The 22,570-nt window shown below is 38.8% G+C and overlaps 1 protein-coding gene across 9 annotated transcripts in view; it reads left to right on the top strand.

The window, feature by feature from the left end:
* Window positions 1-22,397, top strand: part of LOC109836732 (pleiotropic drug resistance protein 2-like) — a 23,958-nt gene extending 1,561 nt beyond the window's left edge. For 2 of the 9 annotated variants that reach the window (XM_020404715.1, XM_020404716.1), the window contains exons 3-22: window positions 4,013-4,136; window positions 5,654-6,058; window positions 9,380-9,468; window positions 10,673-10,757; window positions 10,888-11,178; window positions 11,359-11,449; window positions 14,218-15,118; window positions 15,285-15,445; window positions 15,616-15,719; window positions 15,865-16,030; window positions 16,119-16,250; window positions 17,263-17,408; window positions 18,262-18,594; window positions 19,050-19,340; window positions 19,427-19,510; window positions 20,089-20,222; window positions 20,309-20,536; window positions 21,092-21,263; window positions 21,446-21,700; window positions 21,787-22,397. In XM_020404715.1, coding sequence (XP_020260304.1) covers window positions 10,674-10,757; window positions 10,888-11,178; window positions 11,359-11,449; window positions 14,218-15,118; window positions 15,285-15,445; window positions 15,616-15,719; window positions 15,865-16,030; window positions 16,119-16,250; window positions 17,263-17,408; window positions 18,262-18,594; window positions 19,050-19,340; window positions 19,427-19,510; window positions 20,089-20,222; window positions 20,309-20,536; window positions 21,092-21,263; window positions 21,446-21,700; window positions 21,787-22,056 — 3,843 coding nt within the window. In that variant the 5' untranslated portion in view covers window positions 4,013-4,136; window positions 5,654-6,058; window positions 9,380-9,468; window position 10,673 and the 3' untranslated portion in view covers window positions 22,057-22,397. Of the gene's footprint in view, window positions 1-3,924; window positions 4,137-4,999; window positions 5,210-5,653; window positions 6,059-8,264; window positions 8,689-8,771; window positions 8,893-9,379; window positions 9,469-10,672; window positions 10,758-10,887; window positions 11,179-11,358; window positions 11,450-14,217; window positions 15,119-15,284; window positions 15,446-15,615; window positions 15,720-15,864; window positions 16,031-16,118; window positions 16,251-17,262; window positions 17,409-18,261; window positions 18,595-19,049; window positions 19,341-19,426; window positions 19,511-20,088; window positions 20,223-20,308; window positions 20,537-21,091; window positions 21,264-21,445; window positions 21,701-21,786 lie in introns of those variants that run through there. The other 7 variants (XM_020404714.1, XM_020404713.1, XM_020404719.1 and 4 more) reach the window with 6 other exon arrangements.

The following is a 22,570-nucleotide window of genomic DNA, read 5'->3' as shown; positions in this document are numbered from 1 at the left end:
AATAATGTCTCTTTTCTTTTTGCGCTCTTTCTTCTTTGAGGGAAAATGATTGAGTTCTCAAGATAAATAATGAATTAGGATATGTTTAAGAATTAGAAGACCCAAGACATGAAATGTTTAGTTCTGTGTAGAGTTAATTATCATATTGATTGCATGAAACGTAGGGTTGGGCCCGACATGGATCACAACCCGGCCCGACCCACAGCGGGCGGGGTCGGACCAGGCCCGCGATATACGCGGGTCACGGGTTAGGCTGGGTCCAGCTCCAAACCCGGGACGAGAGAAATCGATCCAGCCCACCCTGACCCAGCCCACCATCGACCCGGTTTGGCCCAACCAGACCCGGAAATTTAATTTTTGACATAAACAACTAAAACTAGTAAACTAACTGTTATGGGGTACAACTGTTTTTAAATATATAATCCGATGAGTCGCTCTATGAAGCACGAACACGCATAACATGAAGTCGTGTCGTGTCGTGTCCGTGTCGGACACACGTGTTGAACACACGTATCCTATGTATTTTTAGGATTTGGCTCGTGTCGGCGTGTCGGATGGCCGTGTCGGATCCGTGTCCGTCCTACATAGGAGTTGCTCTCTCCATCCAGCCAAACAAGCCGACACCCCAGTCGACACGAGAAGCGGTACTAATCGGTATGAGACATCCTGACCTCCTAGATGAGTCGACATCTCGACCGACGAGAGAGAGAGCCAGAGATCAGCTAGCAGTCCGACTTAGCCAACCAGATGAGTCGACATTTATCAATGTCGACACGAAAAACGGTACCGGTCGACCCTCTCGCAGCAGGCAACTCGCCAAAAGCGTAGTCCACCCAATCGAGTCGATACTCCTCCATGTCGACTCGAAAGACGGGCGACTGGACGAGTCATCACTCGACTCCATTCAGCCAGCGCTCCTCGAGTCGATTCTCCTTACGAGTCCCATCATGAGGGACATTGCTTCTCAGCGAAGCTAGAATATAGCTTCACCAAAGCTTATCCATCCTGACAACAAGTCATATCAAGTCTACTCAAAGACCATGCGTCATCACGTCGCTTATCAGCCCACGTCCCATCGATCGCTCCTCAAATTGAGGTCGAAGTGATCTTCCTTCTGTCGCCAACCGACATATGTAGAGCAAAGGATGACTCACCTTCCAGCTCATATTTTGTCACCACCATTTGCATGGTCGAAGTGACCAATCTGTCATTGACATCCTCTTTATATACAGATGCTATTCGTCATAACCAAAGGTTCGCAATCTAAACTCTCCTCCTGACCTAAATCTCAGAGATCATCATCTCTAATACACATAGCATAAGAACAAATAGTTCTATCACTCCACTCAAGCTCAAGTTCATCAACTGACTTGATCGTCGGAGGTACCACGGGGGAATCATCACTCCGCCCTCTCATGACATTCTTCTGTGCAGATTGTTTACTCTAACTCAGTGGCCAAGACATAAAGTCGGGAAAGGAAGCGGTCCCTTCATCCATCCATTATCATCACCTTGTCCCATTGCGGATGCATATCTGGCTGTATGATCTTAGTCATCAACAGTTTGACGGCCACCGTGAGCCCTCTTTATTTTTTGAGAGAACATGTCTGGTTCTGAAGATAGAGCTGAGCGATCTCGTCCTAAAGGATCTCATCAGAGCTATGCTACTCAAGCCCAGCTTGAATCAACAGCTCATATGATTCATCAATCTTGCCAAGAGTAATTTGCTACATTCACTAGTGAGCTTCTCAGCCGGCTTACATAGCCGCAACAAACAAATTTTGCGTCCCATCGGTCAACTCGCTGATGTCTCCTTCCTCATCAGGAACTCACCGGCGAAAGTCCTACCATTAGAGCCTCTGGATATAATCGAGTCAACAGACCGATCGCAAGTGTCTTCGGGAGTAACAACCCCCTTTCAGACTACCTTATAAATGTTCCATGTGAGAAGTTCAAGATGCCTCGCATGGAGACATACAAGGGTGAGGGAGACCCCTCCGAGCATGTTCAGAATTACTATGATGTGATGAGTATGCTCCAAGCATCAGAAACAATCCTCTGTCGATGCTTTCCTATCACTCTTTCAAGGAGTGCTAAGCTCTGGTGGAACACTCTCGAGAAGAGATCCATCAGAAACTTTCAACAACTTAGCCGAAAGTTCATCCACCATTTCTTAGCTGACGCCAAGCGGGAGATTTCCCCTCATCTGCTGATCCAAATGAGGCAAAGACCAGAAGAGAGCCTCCGGGCCTACTTCAAGAGATTCCAAGCTAAGAGGTTGGAAGTCGACGACCCAGGAAGTACGGTCGCCATGTCAGCACTCGTAGCCGGCCTGTAGAGCAATGCATTGGCGGACTCTTTGGCTAAGAAGTCAGTCGCCAAGACAAAGTTTTTTTTCCACTCGGTTAATTTATTTGCCCTCCGCACCTACATTTTCGTGCTTGCCAGGTGGCACCAACTGCACTCTTACGACTTCACTAAAACCTGTACTTAGGCTGTTTAACGAAGGCCTTGCTGTGGACTTCCGTATATGACTATAGGAAATCAGATTCTGTATCTATTGGTGCTGACCTGTTTTTTTTTTTTTTTTCTTTTTCAAACTTTACCAGGGACTATTTCTATGTCTTGATCATTTATTGGACCATAGGTGCATGATAGGGGTTTATCTAATATCGGTTGGTTACTTACCTCATTAGCATCTTTCAATCCTATTCACTTGTCTCCTAATTTTCCTTTTGAATCTTACTACAACAAACTCACCACCATACCCTGGCGTAGGACCATTGCATCTAGCTAGCTCCTGTCAGAAATCTTTTATCCGCTGTTCAGAGTTTTTCCTCAGTAAACATACAGTATAAACCCTCCCAAGTCCGATCTACTTGTTAAGTGTGTCAAGTGCAGCAATGTTTTTTTTCATTTAAAAATGATGCACAATCTTAGCATAAAAAAAAGGAAAAACGAGAAAAAAAAGACCACATTAATTCATTAACTATGTCATAGATGATGCTATTTCCATGGCAATAAGAATGTCCTCAGATGCTGCCCTAGAATGGTCAATTAATTTAAACATTAAATTTGTTAGCTTTTCTCTCATTTGAACCTAGGTAAAGAATAATTACTTCTTATTTTTACAGTCACCACCTTAACCAGATTATTGGGTATTGACGTTCTGAATGGTATTGGTACCTATATTTGTGGCTTTCCTCTTAGATCCCCAGCATTCCAAAATAGCTTGTCCGTTAATAATATCTTCCTTTTACTACTCTTTTCTTTGAGAGTTTATGTGTACACATTTGTTATGATATCATCTTGGTTCCTCATTTTTTTTCTCTAGTAGGCTAGAATTACTTGTGATGGGGGTGATCATAAGTGCACTGCAGCCTTTAACACAGACATGGTTTTTCCCGTATGCAAGGATTGATGGGATTATCCACGTTATTGTTTAAAAGGAGAAGAAAATTATGCATCAACTGTTCAGTTTGAATTGTGAAAAGTCAGCTATCTGGAAAAATGCATGGTTGTCTAAATCTCTGAAAATGTTCCTAGAAAAAACATAATATTTAGAAAGTTTTTTTAGCAAATTATTTTTTGGCGATATCCCTCTTAATGTGCTCTGAAGTCAGCTAGCATTTAGAAACCTATTTTCTTATCATGTCTGCTTTTCACTATTTCAGTCAGCAATTCTGTTTTTCCGTGATAGATCAAATGCATGGTTGTCTAAATCTCTGAAAATGTTCCTAGAAAAAACATAATATTTAGAAAGTTTTTTTAGCAAATTATTTTTTGCCGATATCCCTCTTAATGTGCTCTGAAGTCAGCTAGCATTTAGAAACCTATTTTCTTATCATGTCTGCTTTTCACTATTTCAGTCAGCAATTCTGTTTTTCCGTGATAGATCAAATTTCTTCTTTCTTTTGGTTGCAGGTGAGTGTCGAAATGGTGTACATTGTCCTGCAGAGTGTTATCTGTACGTTGATTTTGTTCCTGATGTTTGGATTTGGTTGGGAGGTAGGGAAGTTCTTTTGGTTCCTCTAATTCTCCTTTATGTGTTGTACCTCCACACTGTATGGTATCACGGTGGTTGCACTCACATCAGTTCATGGAGTTTGTTTGCAGGCTTCATGGTTCCCAGGCCGGTATGTACTTATGCGCGCGCGTGCTCTTTTTTTGTTGTGTTGTCTTGCTGTTTGTTGTTTCTTGGTGTTGGGTTTTTCTGTTTGGAGAGGGGGGCGGGGGGAAGCTCATTTAGACTGACCAGCTACGCAGGAAATATAGATAATGGCACGCCCACCCTCCGACTAGTCACATTGGAGCAAGTGGACCGTCAATCACTCTCTCTGCTTCGATAGGTTTATATTGGTAATGAGGTGATTTGGTCAACACCCAACCATGAGGTAACACTCAATATTCAATATAATATACAATAAACGGGGCTTGGTGTATCGCTGCAGCATAGTTAGCTGTTGTGGACCCATTACTTGGCACATATCTAGACAACCTCACCCTCTTATCATCAACATATTGTGTTGGGCACTGAACCTAAAATTAGGTCAGGACCAGTCCTGACGCCTGTTTTGAACTAAACGCAGTTTTGGTTTGGACCAAGGAGAGCGGTCCAAAACAAAACTTTAAAAGGCCATATTTTGGCCTTAGAAAATCTGGAGTCCAGAGTGGCCTAGTTTTACGCCAAACAGTTTTTTTCTGCTACGAAATTGGACCCAGGTTGAAACTTGGCCGGCCATTTTGCCGGAACGTTAGCTACTCGGACACGGTTGGTTTGACCACACGTACCGGCGTCGATACAGACCCGACACGATCGGGTACGAAATACGGGTCGGATTACGGTGCGTTGGCAACTTCGGATACGGCGGGGCTTTGCGGCTTGCCTCAGCAATTGCGAAGGAGGGCTGTTGATGGGGCTGAGTGTGCTCGCCGTCGACGGAAAGAGGGGGAGGAAATGGCTCCTCATGCGTCGATAAGGAGGAGGCAGAGGTGACTTCGACGAGTTCGAGCTTCGACGAGGAACAGAACGGAGGTTGAAGACGAGCTCGGAGGTTGAAGACGAAGCTCGGAGGTTGAAGACGAAGCTTCGATTGTTCTACAGAGGTTGAAGACGAGCTCGGAGGTTGAAGACGAGATCGAAGACGAGGATCCGAGAGGCTTCGACGAGGAACAGAACGGGTCGATGGAAATTTCGTGGCGGCGTCGGGTGAGTGAGAATTAGGGTTACATAGTTTACTTTAGTTTGGGTTTTAGGTTTTGGGTTTGGGTTTTGGGTTTGGGATTTTGGGTTTGGGCTTTGGGTTTGGGATTTTGGGTTTGGGATTTTGGGTTTGGGCTTTGGGTTTGTGTTTTTGGGTTTGGATTTTTGGGTTTGGGTTTGGGTTTTACAATAAATATTTGAAGCAAGTAAAATTGTATACGGGATAGAGGAATGTAATTTAATTAGTTGTACTTCATTAAATAAATTAAACTATTATTAAAAGTGTATCCCCGTACCCGTGTCGAAATTTAGGACGGTGTCCCCGTATCCAAAATTTTTAGAATTTTCATATCGGACACTCGGATCCGCACCCGTATCGGATACTCGTACCCGAGTCCAGGTAACGTAGGCTTTCTGAATAAGATCTGATCAATCTCATCTCTCCTGCAGCAAATTCCAATATGGTGGAGGTGGTATTACCGGGCAAATCCTTTGGCCTGGACAATTCAAGGTCTTGTTATATCTCAACCGCACGACAAGGATGACCTGGTCGAGAGTCCAGGCCAGTCAAGCATGCAAGTGAAAGAATTCTTGAAAGAGAAGCTGGGATTTGAGCATAGGTTACCAGGTCCAGCCGCTGCTGTTCACCCAGGACTTGTCCTCATCTTCATCTTTGTCTTTGCCTATTCGATCAAGTATCTCAACTTCCAAAAGAGATAGCTTGAAGCCTTTGCAGAACTCACATTGACCAGAGTATAACCGTTCATTTACTGAGTCATAATGCATCAGTTCTTGGGCTGAAACATGAGAAATCGATGAAGCCTGCAATTAAGTCAAGCTGATCAAGAACCATGGGTATTATTGCATTACATTTCCCACATATTTATCGTCTCTCCGCATCCCAGTTTATGTATAAGAAAAGAAATTTGGTTTTGGTTTCCGTCCTCTTTTTCGATTCCATTTTCATATAAATGTATAGGAAAATATTAGTCAAGTGTATGAATAGCTAAAGATGTACATATCCTTATATTTTGCATAGTCAGTTTCCTGGCACCTTTCTGTAACTTCAGGAGTGAGATTATTTGTGGATTGACCATCTAACATAATTGTTTGTCTTAACTGTCTAAATGATTAGGCTTGCTTGACATGACATCCCTCCTTTTAAATAAGGAGAGAGATATTTTTCTTCAGTTAATCACAATTTTTTATCAACAGAAAAATTCAAATAGCCCTTACACAGAGCAAGCTAGTCGCGCAGTTGACCCCTAAGATTGGAAATAAAAGTTTTCTAATTATTGTACTCTAGAAGCGGTGGAATCCTCGCAAGTGTTTGTTTGTCATAGAGTTTACCAAGTCAATATAATCTTAAGATAAACAGAATACTGGTTGCATTTAGAGGTTTATAGTTAGGGTCAGTAAATTCGTGATGGGATTCGTTCTCATATATCAGTGAGTATATGCCACAACATACTAAAGTGTAACCTTATATCATACGTGTGATGGGGAGACGTTGAACATTTATACACGGTTCTCTAAAAATGTCTGCAATTTTGGGAATAGTCTGAGTGCTCAAATTCAGAGCACAGTGGTGATGATCATGTCCAAAGTTAAGTAAGGGCCTGTTTGTTTCGCAAAAAAAGACTGAAAGTGGGGGAAAGTGGGGGAAAAGAAGGTGAATTTTGATGTTTTTCTCCACTTTCAAAGGTTTGGTTCGTCAAAGCTATAACCGAAAGTGGGGGAGAAAATGAGTTGTCACCATATTATTGGTTGAGGTGAGTAATTTTTGATGTTTTCCTCCACTTTCCTCGTTTAGGTTCTTTTCTTGTGTTTGGTTCATTCTTAAAAGTGGGGGAAAATAGATGAGATGAGTTGTTATTATATTATTGGATGATGTGACACATACTTAGGAAAATCAATTTCCTTGTTTTTTTGGAGGAAAGTGATGGAAGGAAATTTTAATGAGATGTGATGAGTTGTCACCATATTATTGGATGATGTGAGTAATTTTTAAAGATGATAGAAAATAAAAAAAAGTGGGGGAAAGTGAGTTAGATGAGTTGATTGATGTGACTCATTTCTTGTGTTTTGTTTATTTTTAAAAGTATGAAATGAGATGTGATGGGATGAGTTGTCACAATATTATTGGAGGAAAATGAAGAAAGTGAAGGAAAGTGGGTTTTGAAAAGTGGGGGAAAGTGAAAAAGTGAAGGAAAGTGGGTTTTGGATTCTGGGGGAAAGTGAAAAAATCTTACTTCAATTTGATGATATCTTTGTGTTGGCAATTTTGTTTTGTGTGGCTTTCCTCTCATTTGTCTTAGTTTATAAGATTAGATATGATTTGGCCTGGTCATCCTCTGCAAATATTTGTGCTGCCGTCCTGTTCTTATATATTGTTGTTGCTCTTCAGAATATGTAAATAATTGATGTTTTTATCTGCATTGGAGTTGTTTAGTTCATTATTATTTTTTGTTAAAAAAACAGGGTTTTGGATTATGTGGTTGTATTGGTCAATGGGCCGGCCTCTATCAACCCACTTTTCCTTTTTATTTCTAAATCAAGGGGGAAGGGGGAAAAAACAACCAGTTATTGAGGAGCCCTTGCTTGTACAATGAACGGGTCATTAACCATCATGAAAAATTTCCAACAGTTAAGAGTTTTGTCTTCTCGCTTTTGTTTTCTTCTTCATGTAGAAGACCGTAAACATTATAAGCAAAATATTAACGATTTCTCCAAACATTCGAATTGTTAGAATCCTATAGGGAGTTTTGTAAAAGAGTAGTATATCTAATGCTAGAAATATTGCAATTACATGATCGTTGACATGCATGCATGGTCACCTTCAACCCGTTCGATGAAATGTCACTTAGTTTAAAGACTGAAGCTTCATAAACCGCCTCAAGTTTACCATATATTTCTGACAAGCTTTTATGTAGTTAAAACTAGAGTTGGAATACAAAAATCAGTTTTCCCGCCTTGATGGTGCCGATTGTGACAACGTTTATAATACAGAAGCTGCTTCTGCTTGAAATCAGAATTATGTCTTGGACGTCATGGTCACATCTCTATTTGATTATTCAAACCCTCATAATCAGTCCAAAATGCCTCTTTTTGGTTCTTCTATATAACAATCTTTATGATCACCACGACAACTCATCACTTTCTAGCCTCCTGAATTGTATACCATGGCGGATGACCTTAGTAGATCGGAAAGCCACAAAAAAACTGAAGCTTTTGACTGGAGTTCTTCCGCTGATAGGAACGACGAGGAAGACCTGAAATGGGCAGCACTTGAGAAGCTTCCCACTTACGACAGTGAGGAAAGGAATTCTCATGAAGGAGGCAGGAGAGGGGAAGCTTGTAGGCAATGAGGTTGATATCCAAAAGCTTAGTGTCACTGAGAGGAAGATACTTACAGACCACATACTCAAAGTTGTCGAGGAGGATAATGAGCACTTCCTTCATCAGCTTAAAGCCAGAACTGACCGGTTTACTACTGCTGGCACTTTATTGGTTGAAAAAGTGTTGCATTTGTTGAATATTGTTTCATTGGTTTTGTTTTGCTTGGTAGGGTTGGGATTGAGCTCCCGAAGATTGAAGTGCGTTTTGAGGATTTATTAGTTGAGGCTGATACATACATTAATAACAGAGCAGTTCCTACTCTGTTAAATTCCATTCTGAACATCGTAGAGGTGGTTTTCATATTTCTAATGTTTATTCATCCGTTTTTTTTAATTTTATCTTTAAGCCATTCTGTACATTCTTTTGTTATCTATGTGTTTTTGGGGGTAAATTAGTGAAAATCCCCCTAACGTTTAAAAATAACAATTTACCCTCCTTTCTTTTAGTTTCAACAAAATTAACTTGGATATAGAAGCTAATATCATAGGATATGACAACTATGTGCAATGTCGTATTAATGTTTATATGGTTTTTATTGGCAATTGATGATCATTTAACTGGAAATTGAAAATAATGGGGGTGAAGTGTGACACTGTCACTTTTAAAATGGGGGATTTTTGTCAATTATGCAAACCTTAGCTAGGCTGGAAGGGATGTCAAAGTAGTTGAATGATTGGTTTTCAAGTTCTAAAGATGTATTTGAATACGAGGTTATATTTTTAATTTGATTTAATTGGAAATCCTAATTGTTAACAAAATAGCATGTTTGTTTTGCAGGGTGTGTTCAGTTATGTTTGGTTCTCCCCATCAAAGAAGAAGGTTCACAGGATACTCAGTGGCGTCAATGGAATCATCAAGCCATCAAGGTATGTACACGAAGTCCTTCGGAGAAACCTTCTTGTTCTTATCATGCCTGATTTTGATGAAATCGTACATCTTATCATGAATAAAGGAGCAGGAAGCAGAGGCTTATTGTATTACATGCTTGTTAACAAGGATAACTACCTAACTTAAAAAGCAAAACGAAAGCAATCTGCTGAATGTTTAGTAGTTGCCACAATCAGCTCATGATGTTGGCCTGAGAGTTAAGTTGAAATAATTCATGGGTGTCAATTGCTTTAACTACGTTATACCCGTATTTGCCCATATTGTAATCAATTCATGGGTGGAACTGAGATTTTGAATTTAAAACTATTTGGTCGGCTACCAATTTCTATGGTTAGTTATTTCTTTTCTATGTTAGCAATCACTTTCAAGGAGCAATTGGCAAAATATCACTATTAATCATTTTCTAAATTAGGTAACTTGGATCTAACACTTTTTTTTCAATATTCCTGGATATCCAATTGGAGCTAAATTCTCAGTGACTTACTTTTCCAAGTTTGTCAAGACATGCAGACACACGCACAAATACTTGCACACAACACGCGCGCACGCGCATGCTCACATACATATCTATGTGCCTGTGTGCGCATGTGCGTGTGCGGGGACGAGGGACATGGGGCGTGTGTGTACTATATATATACTATTTATTATCTTATAAAGAGATCATTGCGTCATGATTATATATATAACGTCAGCAATAGACTATATGATAATCTTTTACTTTACTTTAGGTGGTAAGTTTGTTAACTGTTTTTGGGTGTGTAGTCAACAGTTGATAATTTGTATTAGCAGAACTAAATGTGCTGATTCTTTTAACTAAGTTATCTTGTGCTTGCGCTCGTGCTCGTAGGATACTTCTGATAAAGAAGTGAGTCTATGCATGTGAATGTCCCTTATTTTTAAACATTAGGATATTATTTGTATCTCTTTGTTTTAATATTTAGATGCGATGATGTGTTGTTTACCCTTATTAGGATATGATACTTATTTATCTGTTCCTTGATTAGAGTGTTGCTTCTCTTTAAGTTAATAAAATGGTGAGTTTAATGTTCTCTCTTTTCTACTGTTTTCAGAAGAAACCATCATGTGGTTTGTACATTGATTTATGATCATTGGAACTTTGCTAATAGATTACTTATCAAGGAGAACAAATAAAAAATATTTGTTTTTGTTGAAAAATTTCAGAATGACGCTACTTCTAGGACCACCAGCTTCAGGAAAAACAACGCTTTTGTTATCTTTGGCTGGGAAGCTTGACAAACAACTAAGAGTTTGTGCCCTCTCTACCCTCCCTCTGTGAATTGATTTGACATGCATTATGTTTGCTTTCACGAATTCATTTGCATTAAAAAAAATCACTTCTATCAGCTTACAGTATGTCATCATTGCCTTGCAATCAGGTATCTGGAAAAATCACATATTGTGGTCATGAAATATCAGAGTTTTCTCCCCAGAGAACTTGTGCATATATTAGTCAACATGATCTTCACCATCCTGAGATGACAGTTCGAGAGACATTGGATTTCTCAGGACGGTGCTTGGGTGTGGGAATAAGATATGACTTGCTTTCTGAATTGTCAAGACGAGAAAAAGAGGCAGGCATTCAACCTGATCCACAGATAGATGCTTACATGAAGTCAACTGCAATGGAAGGACAAAAGACCAGTCTTGCAACCAACTACATTCTCCAAGTTTGTTTCTCAATTTTGAATATCTACTTTTTTTTCTTTTCTTAATTTCAGTTTCTTGGGTGCATTGCTCGCACTGATTATCAAACTTATTTGATCATAAACTTAGGTATGGGTTATTGTAATTTCACACGCCATGGGTAGTGGCATAGTGCTCATAATTTCTTACTTGCTCCGAGACAGGTACTTGGTTTAGATGTCTGTGCTGATATTATTATTGGTGATGAGATGATCCGTGGAATTTCAGGGGGTCAAAAGAAACGAGTCACAACTGGTATGTTTGTGCACATGCACCTCTTTTCTCTTGCTTTGTGTGAAAGTACAAATTATATCCATAAATTCATTTTTCCATAAATTAATCATTAATCAGTGTGTCTTTATCAACTTCTATGCAGCTGCTGATAGATGTTCATCAGCATATGCCCTTTTACTTATTGGACATATGCAAATGATATCTATTGGCAGCTGAATAGAAGTTATATATCGTTTTATACTTTACTGCTGATATTCTATAGTGATAAAGATAATTGGTAGTGGATGATAGGGAATCATATCATCCACTATTCTTATTTCTTCTCAGTACCTGTTTGCTCATTACTGTAAACAGGTCATATAAGAACACATCACGCTCTCAGGATTGGTCATATTAGTATGATAATGTGTCCACTATAAATGGAGTGGCTACTAGTTTTGGGACCAAATTATCCAAAAAGGAAATCCCCAGTGAATTTTTGGTTCTAAACTTATTTAACCACTTATCCATCTTTCTTATTAAACCGTCCTTGCCTTTTCATTTGCCTGTTTAACTATAAAACTGGATTGGGCCACTTAACTAACAAAGCCATTACCGTAAGAGGAGCGTGTGGTAGGTGTAAAGTGCTTGCTTACGATGGGAGTACCGGTTCAAGGTCGGATGCCACATGCCTGGAGGAATTTGTGCTCTGATCACTTGGTTTGGTAGGAGGGAAGGTGAGGGGAGGGATAAAAATTAGATTTGCCTTTGGTAGGGAGGGGATGGGAGGGGAGGGGGCACCTTAAAATGAACTGAACAGTTAGAGAGAGAAGAATGCCTTCAAAGTGGGAGAATTCAAGAGGAGAGAGAAAACAAATTATAAAGCATACATCTCTCCTCCACTCCCCTCCAACCAAACATAAAGGCTTAAAAGGATGTCCATCCCTCCACCTCATTGCACCTCACCTTCCCTCCTCAAACCCCCTATTGATCCAGTCTCTTGTTTTCCTGCCCAATTACACGGGTAAGTTTTTAGTTTGTCGTGCTTGTATTTTTGACAGTTACGTGGGCACCATATATTTCTCAAGATTATAACTTTTATCAAAATACTCCCATATAATAAGGAGATGGGTATTTACATCAATACTATCTTTACTTTTATCAAAATTGATATTTATCACCTTTATTTTTTTGGTCAATACCACATTTACTTGCTAACATCTTTGTAATGTCACACCTATTTGAGTTTTTCAGTTAAAAAAATATGAACTGACAAAAATACTCTCACCCAAACACGTGCAAAGCACATGGCTCCAATTAATTATAAAAAATAAAGATTTTTTTAAGAATTAGTCTCTAAATCTTTCATGTTCTGATATTAGACCCCGAAATCATCATATTTTGAAATTAGTCCCCAAATCGATGTCCTCTTCAACCGACCAGTGTCGTTCTCGCCAGAGAGGGTTATATAGAGGGTGATTTGTCGATCTTTTACTTCTTGGTTAGGGTTTCGGTCGGTTTTTTCTTGGATTGGAAGGGGGAGGGAGGGAGGATTGAGGGGAGGTGAGGTTAGGGTTTGAGGAAGGATTGAGGGGTTTGTTTCCTTGGATTGGAGGGAGGGAGGAGGATTGAGGGTAGATGAGATTAGGGTTTGGGGGAGGATTGAGGGGTTTGTTTTCTTGGATTGGAGGGAGGGAGGAGGATTGAGGGTAGATGAGATTAGGGTTTGGAAATTGGGCTAGGGTTTGGGGATTTGGGTTAGGAGATCCATGGTTGTTTGAGAGAGAGAGGGGGGAGGACTAATTTCAAAATATAAAAAATTTGGAGGACTAAAATTGAAAGAGAAACCCTTAGTTTTAGTAGTATATTTGCACGTGCATAAAATTGTTATTCACTTAGTCTCCTATCACACAAATTAGTAATTTGGCGATGATTTGAGTTATGCAATTTTATTTTAGAGATAGTAATTTAAAACAAGAAATAATGTTCTTAACACAATTTTGTCGGGGAGCTTTTTGAGATTAATGTAATAGGAGTAAGTCATTCAAAATTATAAAAATAGAAAAATGGAGAATATTACTATTTAATTATGTGACTTCAAAATTTCTTCTTATACCATAATTTAGAACGTTCTAGAAATAGAAAGGAAAAAGAAGAAAAGAGGAAGGAAAAAAAATCAAAGTGCAATTTCAATTATGTGAGTCAAATCCTAGCCTCATGTCATAATTTAGAATATTCTAGAAACAAGCAAAGAAAAGAAGAAAGGAGTATTTCCTCACTTTGGCACATGGAATTACAAATATACCCCGCAAACCTTTGTTGCGATGGGAAATGTCCTTCAAACATTTTGGTATCCCGACTAGAATTTTGATATGGTAGTATAGATAATTAATTAGGACAGACGTGCAAAGCACGTGCCTTACTTAGGGGGTAAAATGGTGAGTTCATTTGCTTTTTAGGCTAAAAACTCAAATAGGTGTGACCTTGCAAAGATGTTAACAAGCAAGGGTGTTACTAGCACAAAGAAAAAAATAATAAAAAACATTAAAGGTGGTAAACATCAATTTTGATAAAAGCAAAGGTGGTTTTCATGTAAAAACCCTAAGGAGATCGAAAGAGGGTTAGTTTGGAAATTTAGCTATTCTTTTTATTGGTGCAAACCTTCCAGTCCTAGCTCTTTAGAATATCCCTTCTAGAGTCATGTCATGTTTTCTTGACTAACTCAATTTCTACGTTTCTACTATCAAGTTAAATATTCCAGGTATCCACTTGTTGATTTCTACTTATAAGCTTAAAAACTTGCAACTCAGGAGAAATGTTGGCTGGACCTGCAAGGGCTGTATTCATGGATGAGATATCGACTGGACTAGATAGTTCCACTACCTTTCAGATTGTCAAGTTCTTGAGACAGATGGTTCATGTGATGGATGGAACAATTCTCATCTCTCTTCTGCAGCCTCCACCTGAGACTTTTGAACTTTTTGATGATATTATTTTGTTATCTGATGGTCAAATTGTCTACCACGGACCTCGGGAAACCATACTTGAGTTTTTTGAATTCGTGGGCTTTAAATGCCCCGAAAGGAAAGGAGTTGCTGATTTTCTCCAGGAGGCCACCTCAAAAAAGGATCAAGAACAGTATTGGTATAAAGAAAGCGAGCCCTACCGCTATATCTCTGTCCCTGAGTTTGCACAGATCTTCAAGTCATTCCTTGTTGGCCAACGGCTTTCTGAAGATCTAAAAGCCCCTTATGAAAAATCAAAAACTCATCCTGCTGCTTTGGCAACAGAGAATTATGGCATATCTAGCTGGGAGCTCTTCAAGGCATGTTTGTCAAGGGAGTGGTTGCTGATGAAGCGCAATTCATTTCTCTACATATTTAAGACAACCCAGATAACAATCATGTCATTAATAGGCATGAGCGTGTTCCTGAGAACTGAGATGCGCCATGAAACAATTGCTGACGGTGGAAAGTACTTCAATGCACTATTCTATGCTTTGTCCAATGTGATGTTCAATGGGGTGGCGGAATTGGCGATGACTATCTTTCGACTTCCTGTGTTCTACAAACAAAGAGATTCCTTGTTTTTCCCAGCTTGGGCTTTTGGACTATCATATTGGATCCTTAAGATCCCCCTTTCACTTATAGAATCTGGGATATGGGTCATTCTTACATATTACGCAATTGGTTTTGCACCTGCGGTTAGCCGGTGAGCCACTCAACTTTCGCCTGCTGTTTTTAGGATTTAGCAGTTTTCTGTTACATCTTTCAGACCATTTTGGGCAATTTTCATGTTTTGCAGACTTAAGTAATGTTATAGGCTATATAAGAATAAAACTTTTCATGCCTCGACTTTTTTTCTTAAAATTTCTCAGGTTCTTTTGTCAGTTATTGGCATTATTTGCAACTCATCAGGTAGCACTTTCTGTTTTTCGCTTCATTGCTGCAGCTGCGCGAACATTGATTCTAGCTAACACATTTGGGAACTCTGCTCTGCTGATTATCTACGTGCTAGGAGGATTCCTAATTTCTAGAGGTTGTCCAATCATTTGTAACAAAAAAGTCTATGTTTTGACCCTCATAATTTCTTTCTATTCAAAGATTATGAAGGTTTAGTAGCATCGCTTGCTGTGGTTTTCAAGCATACAACTTTTTCCTTCCTTGTATTCACATATTACTAGAACAATTCCTTTCTTATGTGAGCAGGGGACATTCAATCATGGTGGAAATGGGGATACTGGATTTCTCCAATGCAGTATGGACAGACTGCTATAGCAATCAATGAATTTCTTGATCCAAGATGGAACACTGTAAGTTTATTGAAATTTCACTTTTTATTGAAGTTCCTACGATCACACAATCTCTTTGCTAGCTTGTCACATGTTAAGATCATCCATTGACAGTTATGAGTTAACGTTCTGAGCTGACATGGTTATCATTTTATCCCTGTTACAGCCAAATAATGACACCAGCATTGATGCGTTTACAATTGGAAAGGCAGTTCTCAAGACTAGAGGCATATTTGTAAATGGCTATTGGTACTGGATTTCCATTGGAGCCCTCCTTGGGCTTTCTGTTGTATTCAATGCTTGCTTCATTCTCGCACTAACTTATTTGAACCGTAAGCACATTGTTTTTATGACTGCATGTTTTTCTTGTGTGTTGGCACATTTTCTGCATATCATATTGACTGTATCCTTCCTCTGTAGCTGTTACAAACTCTCAGACCGTGTTGATAAATAATGAAGCAGATCACGAAAATAAGTACTTGTTATCGGGTGCAGAAAAGATGTCTCAAATGCCAAAAGGGTGTACTAACCACTCTACACTTGACAATGCAGGTTTGCAGTTTTAGCTATATACGCCCTTTGTCAGTCCTACTGTTGTATTTAGAGCATTTTCATTTTCAATACTCACAACTGTTGTGCTTGTTAAAATAGAGGAAGAGAGAAATTTTGATTAGCCCTCTCCCCTTTAGTCTAATTTATAGTAAATAAATTATACACTTCACACCAAGTGTTACATTGTATTTAGACACTTGAACAGCTCCACTGTGTATTTATCTAGACACGTGACAACTTCATCATGTGATACAATGTAATTAGGCGCATGAGAACTCCACCATGTGATACACTGTATTTAGACACATAATAACGCCACCATGGGGTACATATCTCTACACTCTCCCCCAGTTAGGAGTATGTCATACATGCCCAGCTTATTATGTAAAACTAAAAATCTTTTCCTGAAAGAAAACCATCAATCATGATAATCTGCAGGGTTTGATCCAATATTCGCAGCTTTATTAGCTACAAACTCAATGGAAATTTTGGCAGAAGGAACTGGTTATAAGAAGAGACCAGTAATAATCTGGAAATACAGCAGACGACAAATATTTTTGAATTCAGAGAAACAATCAGTAGATTCTCACATAGAGAAAAACTGTGCGATCTCAGATATGGAGAGAGATTAGAATCTCCTTCATAAAGACAAGAGAGTAGATTCTGCATAAGACGATCTATTTCGGTCATGAAGATGTATAATAAGGTCTCAAATGTAGAGACGCGAAATAAAAAGAAGCTGTAGTTCAGCTACAAAATCCAGAAGTTGCAACTCTCGCTGAGTTAGGGAATGATGAAAGTTATATTAATTCATAAATAGAAATAGTTCTGGTTTTACTTGTCTCAATCTGGTTGATTAAGAATTTTGACTGAGTTGTTGAAATGTTTAATGGAATGACATCATGCTCTGATATTTCTCTGAATATCAATCATTTCTACTATATAATGTTTTGGTCATCATTCACTTCAGGATTGCTAATGAATGACTAATAGCATAGAAATATATTCTCAGATTTCTATGAGGAAACAAATGCAAAGAAAGTGCGTTATAAGAATGAGAACTCTGCAGTTCAGCCAATTAGAAGAGGAATGATTTTGCCTTTCCAGCCTCTTTCTCTGGCATTCAGTCATGTGAATTACTCCGTGGATATGCCTGCTGTAAGTTGATTTTAATAGGCATTATTCTAGTTCTGGAATTTCTTCGCTTCCATGTTTTCACCTTTATTTATCTCAATTAAACTACTATAGATGGTAAAATATTTCATTTCTTTTAACGGTGAACAATATGCAAATTTCTAGGGAATACCTGATTTCATTGAACCTGAAATAGGATTTTATTATTTATCTGCACAATGCTGGGTCTTTTTTTATTTTTCTTCTGGCCTCTTCTTTTTCTCTTACCTTTTTTTCTTTCTTTCTCAGAAACTTATTCAGGATCACCTTTTTGTTCAATATAGGACCTTACCTAATAAGAGAAAGAAACGACAAAGGCAATACATATTTGCACTATCATATGCATCGAGATCCATATTAATTGACATATTTAAATGTTATCTCTTGCTTGGAACAAAAGGGACCCTAGCCCTTTCTGTCTCTGGTGTCAAATGGCCTTTGCTTTTCCTAGTCAGAAACCAAGAATTATAATTTCCAAAAGCAAAAATGCAAGCAAAGTTGTGTTAGATGGTGTACAAACCGCTAAAGGAGATGACTTATGATTCATGGGTGATTATGTTGCCTATTTATATTGATAAGTTTTTATCATCTTGCTGCTAATCCCTGTACATCTGATTAGTGGTGGTTAGACTGTCACTGACTAACACATGATTATTGTCTTTTTACTCGAAGGATGTTGGACATAAAAGATTAGTTTCAATTTCCACTATAATGCACATTAAATCGCTTACGCTAGTCTTGCATTTGCTGTTCTTTTCTTATTATCCTGCCTGTGCAAGTGCAGCAATAAAATGATCCTCATGCTGAACCTATGGTTCTTCCTCTTTTCTTTTTAAAGGGAATGGTGAACCAAGGAATCAAGGGAAGTCGACTCAAACTGCTATGTGATGTTAGTGGTGCGTTTAGACCTGGCATCCTGACAGCATTGGTTGGTGTAAGTGGAGCGGGAAAGACTACACTGATGGATGTCTTGGCTGGAAGGAAAACCGGAGGTTATATTGAAGGAAGTATCAGCATTTCTGGGTATCCTAAAAGACAAGAGACATTTGCTCGAGTTAGTGGTTATTGTGAACAGAATGACATTCACTCACCACAAGTGACTGTATATGAATCTCTTACGTACTCATCTTGGCTGCGTCTTGCCCCGGAAATAGACTGCGAAACGAGGAAGGCATGCCACTTACTCCCTGGATTTTGCAATCGTTGGTTCAAAATTTGATAAACCAAGGATAACTGAAAATTTAATCATCATATGGTTCTTCTTGGTGTAAACTCGTATGGTTTGTTACCTTGCATGCAGCTCACCTACAAAAAGAAAATGGTCTCCTAAGTAATCAAAGATCACCAATCATTTGTTTTCCATCACAGATACAGACTATACTAGAAGCTCTTCATCTAAATAGTGGTGTTAGGGATTGCCTGGTACTGAGCTGACGTTTCCCAAATTTAGATATGAAGCCTTCTTATTTAACACCTGTTTTAAAGTATGCAAGTGATGTTTGCCTGTTCTAGTATAGGATCTTATTATATAACACTGTACTTTTGAGAGAAATGCTTGATGACAGTACCTATGTCAATGAATATGTCTGTATGTTCAGAAATTTTTATCTGTTTTGCACGATGCAGATGATAGTTGAGGAAGTTATGGAGTTGGTTGAGCTTAATCTGTACAGAGATGCTCTTGTGGGCTGTCCAGGCAAAGATGGTTTATCAACTGGACAGAGGAAGAGGCTTACAGTTGCTGTCGAGTTGGTTGCAAATCCTTCAATCATCTTCATGGACGAACCAACAACTGGTCTTGATGCTAGAGCTGCAGCAATTGTTATGCGTACCATTAGAAATACAGTGAATACAGGACGCACTGTTGTGTGCACAATCCACCAACCGAGCATCGACATTTTTGAATCCTTTGATGAGGTCCGTGTTTCCTTCTTCTCTTTGTAGAAATCTGATCCGCAAGAGCTTTGGTAATGATCAGCATTCTAAAGGAGGCTATTTTGCAGCTGATGTTAATGAAGAGGGGAGGGAAAGTCATGTATGCCGGAGATCTTGGTCACAACTCCCAAAAGCTTATAGATTATTTTGAAGTGAGTTTCTACAACACTGCACATACCCTTTTTATAGAAAAATTGTAAAGTTAGATGAATATCAACATTAAAGCAGTGTCTTTGTAGTAAAGTAACAAAGGGGCATGTATATTCTCGGTGTTTCATTAAAAAGGTAATGGAATGAGGAACAGATTTGTTTAGGAACAATATATAGACGTTACAAAATATGTGCCTCTATGGTCTCAATGCCAACTTGGACTTTATTTCTTGAACTTTGAAGTATCTACAGTTTTAGCATTTCTTTTTGTTGTCATGGTTCTGCATCTCCGGCAACGAATTTGAAGCAGATTTTTTAAAATTGTCATAACTGTGAGTCCAGGTTTCAGCCCATAAAAAGAGCGCTCAACTTGCAGGGGCAGCCCTCACCACCACTTCTTAGGGACTTTAAGACATTTAATGCTACAAAAAATATTTTAGCAAAGTGGTACAATGTCCAACTAAGACCTGTGACTGTTGAATGATCTCTCACAAGACAACCACAATTATTCTTTCTGAATGATCACTAGTGGACTCTCCTAAGAAGCCTTATCAACTTACTGATATAGTTATTTCTGTAGGCAATTCCAGGGGTTGCCAGAATCTCTGAAGGTTGTAATCCTGCTACGTGGATGCTGGACATAAGTTCTCCATCAGTTGAGGCTCGACTGGGTTTGGATTTTGCTGAACTTTATTCTAGTTCTTCTGTTTATCAGTAAGCAGTATATTACTATATATTTTGGCTGAACTTATTTTAGCTTTCTCTTTCATATTTGAGTTAAATTACTTTGTACAATCCAGGCAAAACCAACAACTGCTTGAGGACTTGAGCAGACCAGCCTCTGGTTCCAAAGATATTTACTTTCCTACCAAATATAACCAGAGCTTTATCACTCAATTCACAGCTTGTTTCTGGAAACAGCACTGGTCCTACTGGAGGAACCCCCGATATAACGTGATGCGCCTCTTCATAACACTTTCTTTTGGCCTTCTGTTTGGCTCCATCTATTGGAAGAAGGGTGAAAAGATGTGAGTTTGTGTTTTTTTTTTCGCTTTCCTTTTTTAACTTTTCTTGGTGTAGTGGTGCAATTTCTATGAGCTTATTAACAAAATAATTAGCACTGAACATGTGTTATGTAGTATCAGTCAATTATCACAACCATAATATTTTCTGCTGTTTTTTTTTCATATAAATATTGTTAGAGATGGTGAGAAGCACAATTAACTGATGCACATGATGAAATAAACACCGAGCAATTTGTTTTTCAATTATTCTGAAATTTGGTAGATTTTGTCATTTTGCCTGAAAAGTTCTTCAAAAGCATTACCTACAGAACAATGTATGGCTGATGCTGCCATTTTTTAAAAAGTTGCTTCAACATGCATATTGTGTAATTACTTTTATTTCTCTTCTTTTTGAGTATTCAAACACTCAGACATCACCATTTATGTACTTTAAAGTTAATCATGCAAATATTTGAATCTTTTTTTCAGTATTTATAATAGAAACTTTTACCAAATTAATTGTTAAATCATATCATGCATCTTCTCTGATGATGGATGCATTTTCTAAATAATCAACAGAAGCAAGGAGCAGGACCTATCAAACATACTGGGGGCCATATACGCTGCTACTTTCTTCCTCGCGGCAAGCAATGCTGTTACAGTCCAACCTGTAGTGGCAATTGAAAGGACGGTCTTCTATCGTGAAAGAGCGGCAGGGATGTATTCTTCTCTATCTTATGCATTTGCTCAAGTAATCTCTCTCTCTCTCTCTCTCTCTCTCAAGCCTATTGAACCTTAAACATGGTTAACTCGCCAAAGAAACAAGCCTGCTGTGTTGCATGCAGTAGTAGATTCCATGGAAGTACTTATGTTCTTCAAATGCCTGCAATAACTATATAACATTGGAAAATTTCCTACCCTCTTTTGTTGCAGGTGTGCATCGAGATTGTATATGTTGTTCCACAGAGTCTTATTTATGCAGTAATCCTTTTCACCATGATTGGCTTTGGTCCAGGGGTAGAAAAGTTCTTCTGGTTTTTCTACTTCATCTTCATGTGCTTTATGGTCTTCACATTATTTGGTATGATGGTAGTATCTATCACACAGAACCACCAGATTGCTGGAATTCTATCTGGCTTTTTCTTCAACTTGTGGAATATATTTACCGGTTTCGTTTTACCAAGACTGGTATGTGTTTCACCACTCAAATGATCTTCGAGCCTGACCCTTCTAGTTTATAAGTCTGAACATTGTTATATATGTATATCCTGCAGCAAATTCCAATATGGTGGAGGTGGTACTATTGGGCTACTCCATTGGCTTGGTCAACTTATGGCATTGTGGTATCCCAGTTGGGGGAAGATGATAATTTAATCATGGTACCAGGAGAACCCAGCATGTCGGTTAAGAATTATCTTCATGCGAAGTTAGGATATGAGCACAGCTTTCTCGGTTATGCAGCTGTTGCTCATGTTGGTTTTTCCTTGGTCTTCTTCCTTGTCTTTGCATTCGCCATCAAGTATCTCAACTTCCAGAATAGATAGATCAGTTACTAATCGTTGTATGTGAGAAATCAACCATATGGCGATCAAAATCTATTAGGTCCTTCTGCCGAATTTTCAGAGAACCAATCTATCGATCGAGCTTAATACGTTACGAGTAAACCACGCATCTCCTTGGTCTATCACAGGCTATTAAAAGGGCGTTTTAACTTGTACTGTAGTGTTTTTCTTTTTTGTGTCTGATGTGTCATATATATCACATGTACTTAATTTAAACAGAAAAGTACAGCCATAGACAAGCATAATCTGAGTGTATGGCTACAAAGCTTAACCTTCTTGTACCTTTCTGTAACTTAATATGAAGTAAAATCGAATTTTCAATCTGTTGGCATTTTTATTGGCAGTAATGTAAACTTTCTATTATGTAGATGGTCCCAGCGCTCTCCGATACATGGAATTCTTACAGAGCAAAATAGTCACCGCCACCACTGCCATCCTTCAATGCCTCATCTTCACTACAGCGGGCTAACAACAGAATCCTTCATGTTAGTGTGGT

The sequence above is a fragment of the Asparagus officinalis genome, chromosome 4, assembly GCF_001876935.1.
Source record: "Asparagus officinalis chromosome 4, Aspof.V1, whole genome shotgun sequence".
Classification (NCBI taxonomy): Eukaryota; Viridiplantae; Streptophyta; class Magnoliopsida; order Asparagales; family Asparagaceae; genus Asparagus; species Asparagus officinalis.
Note: the sequence above shows the minus strand (reverse complement) of the source record. Positions and strands in the feature narration are given on the sequence as shown.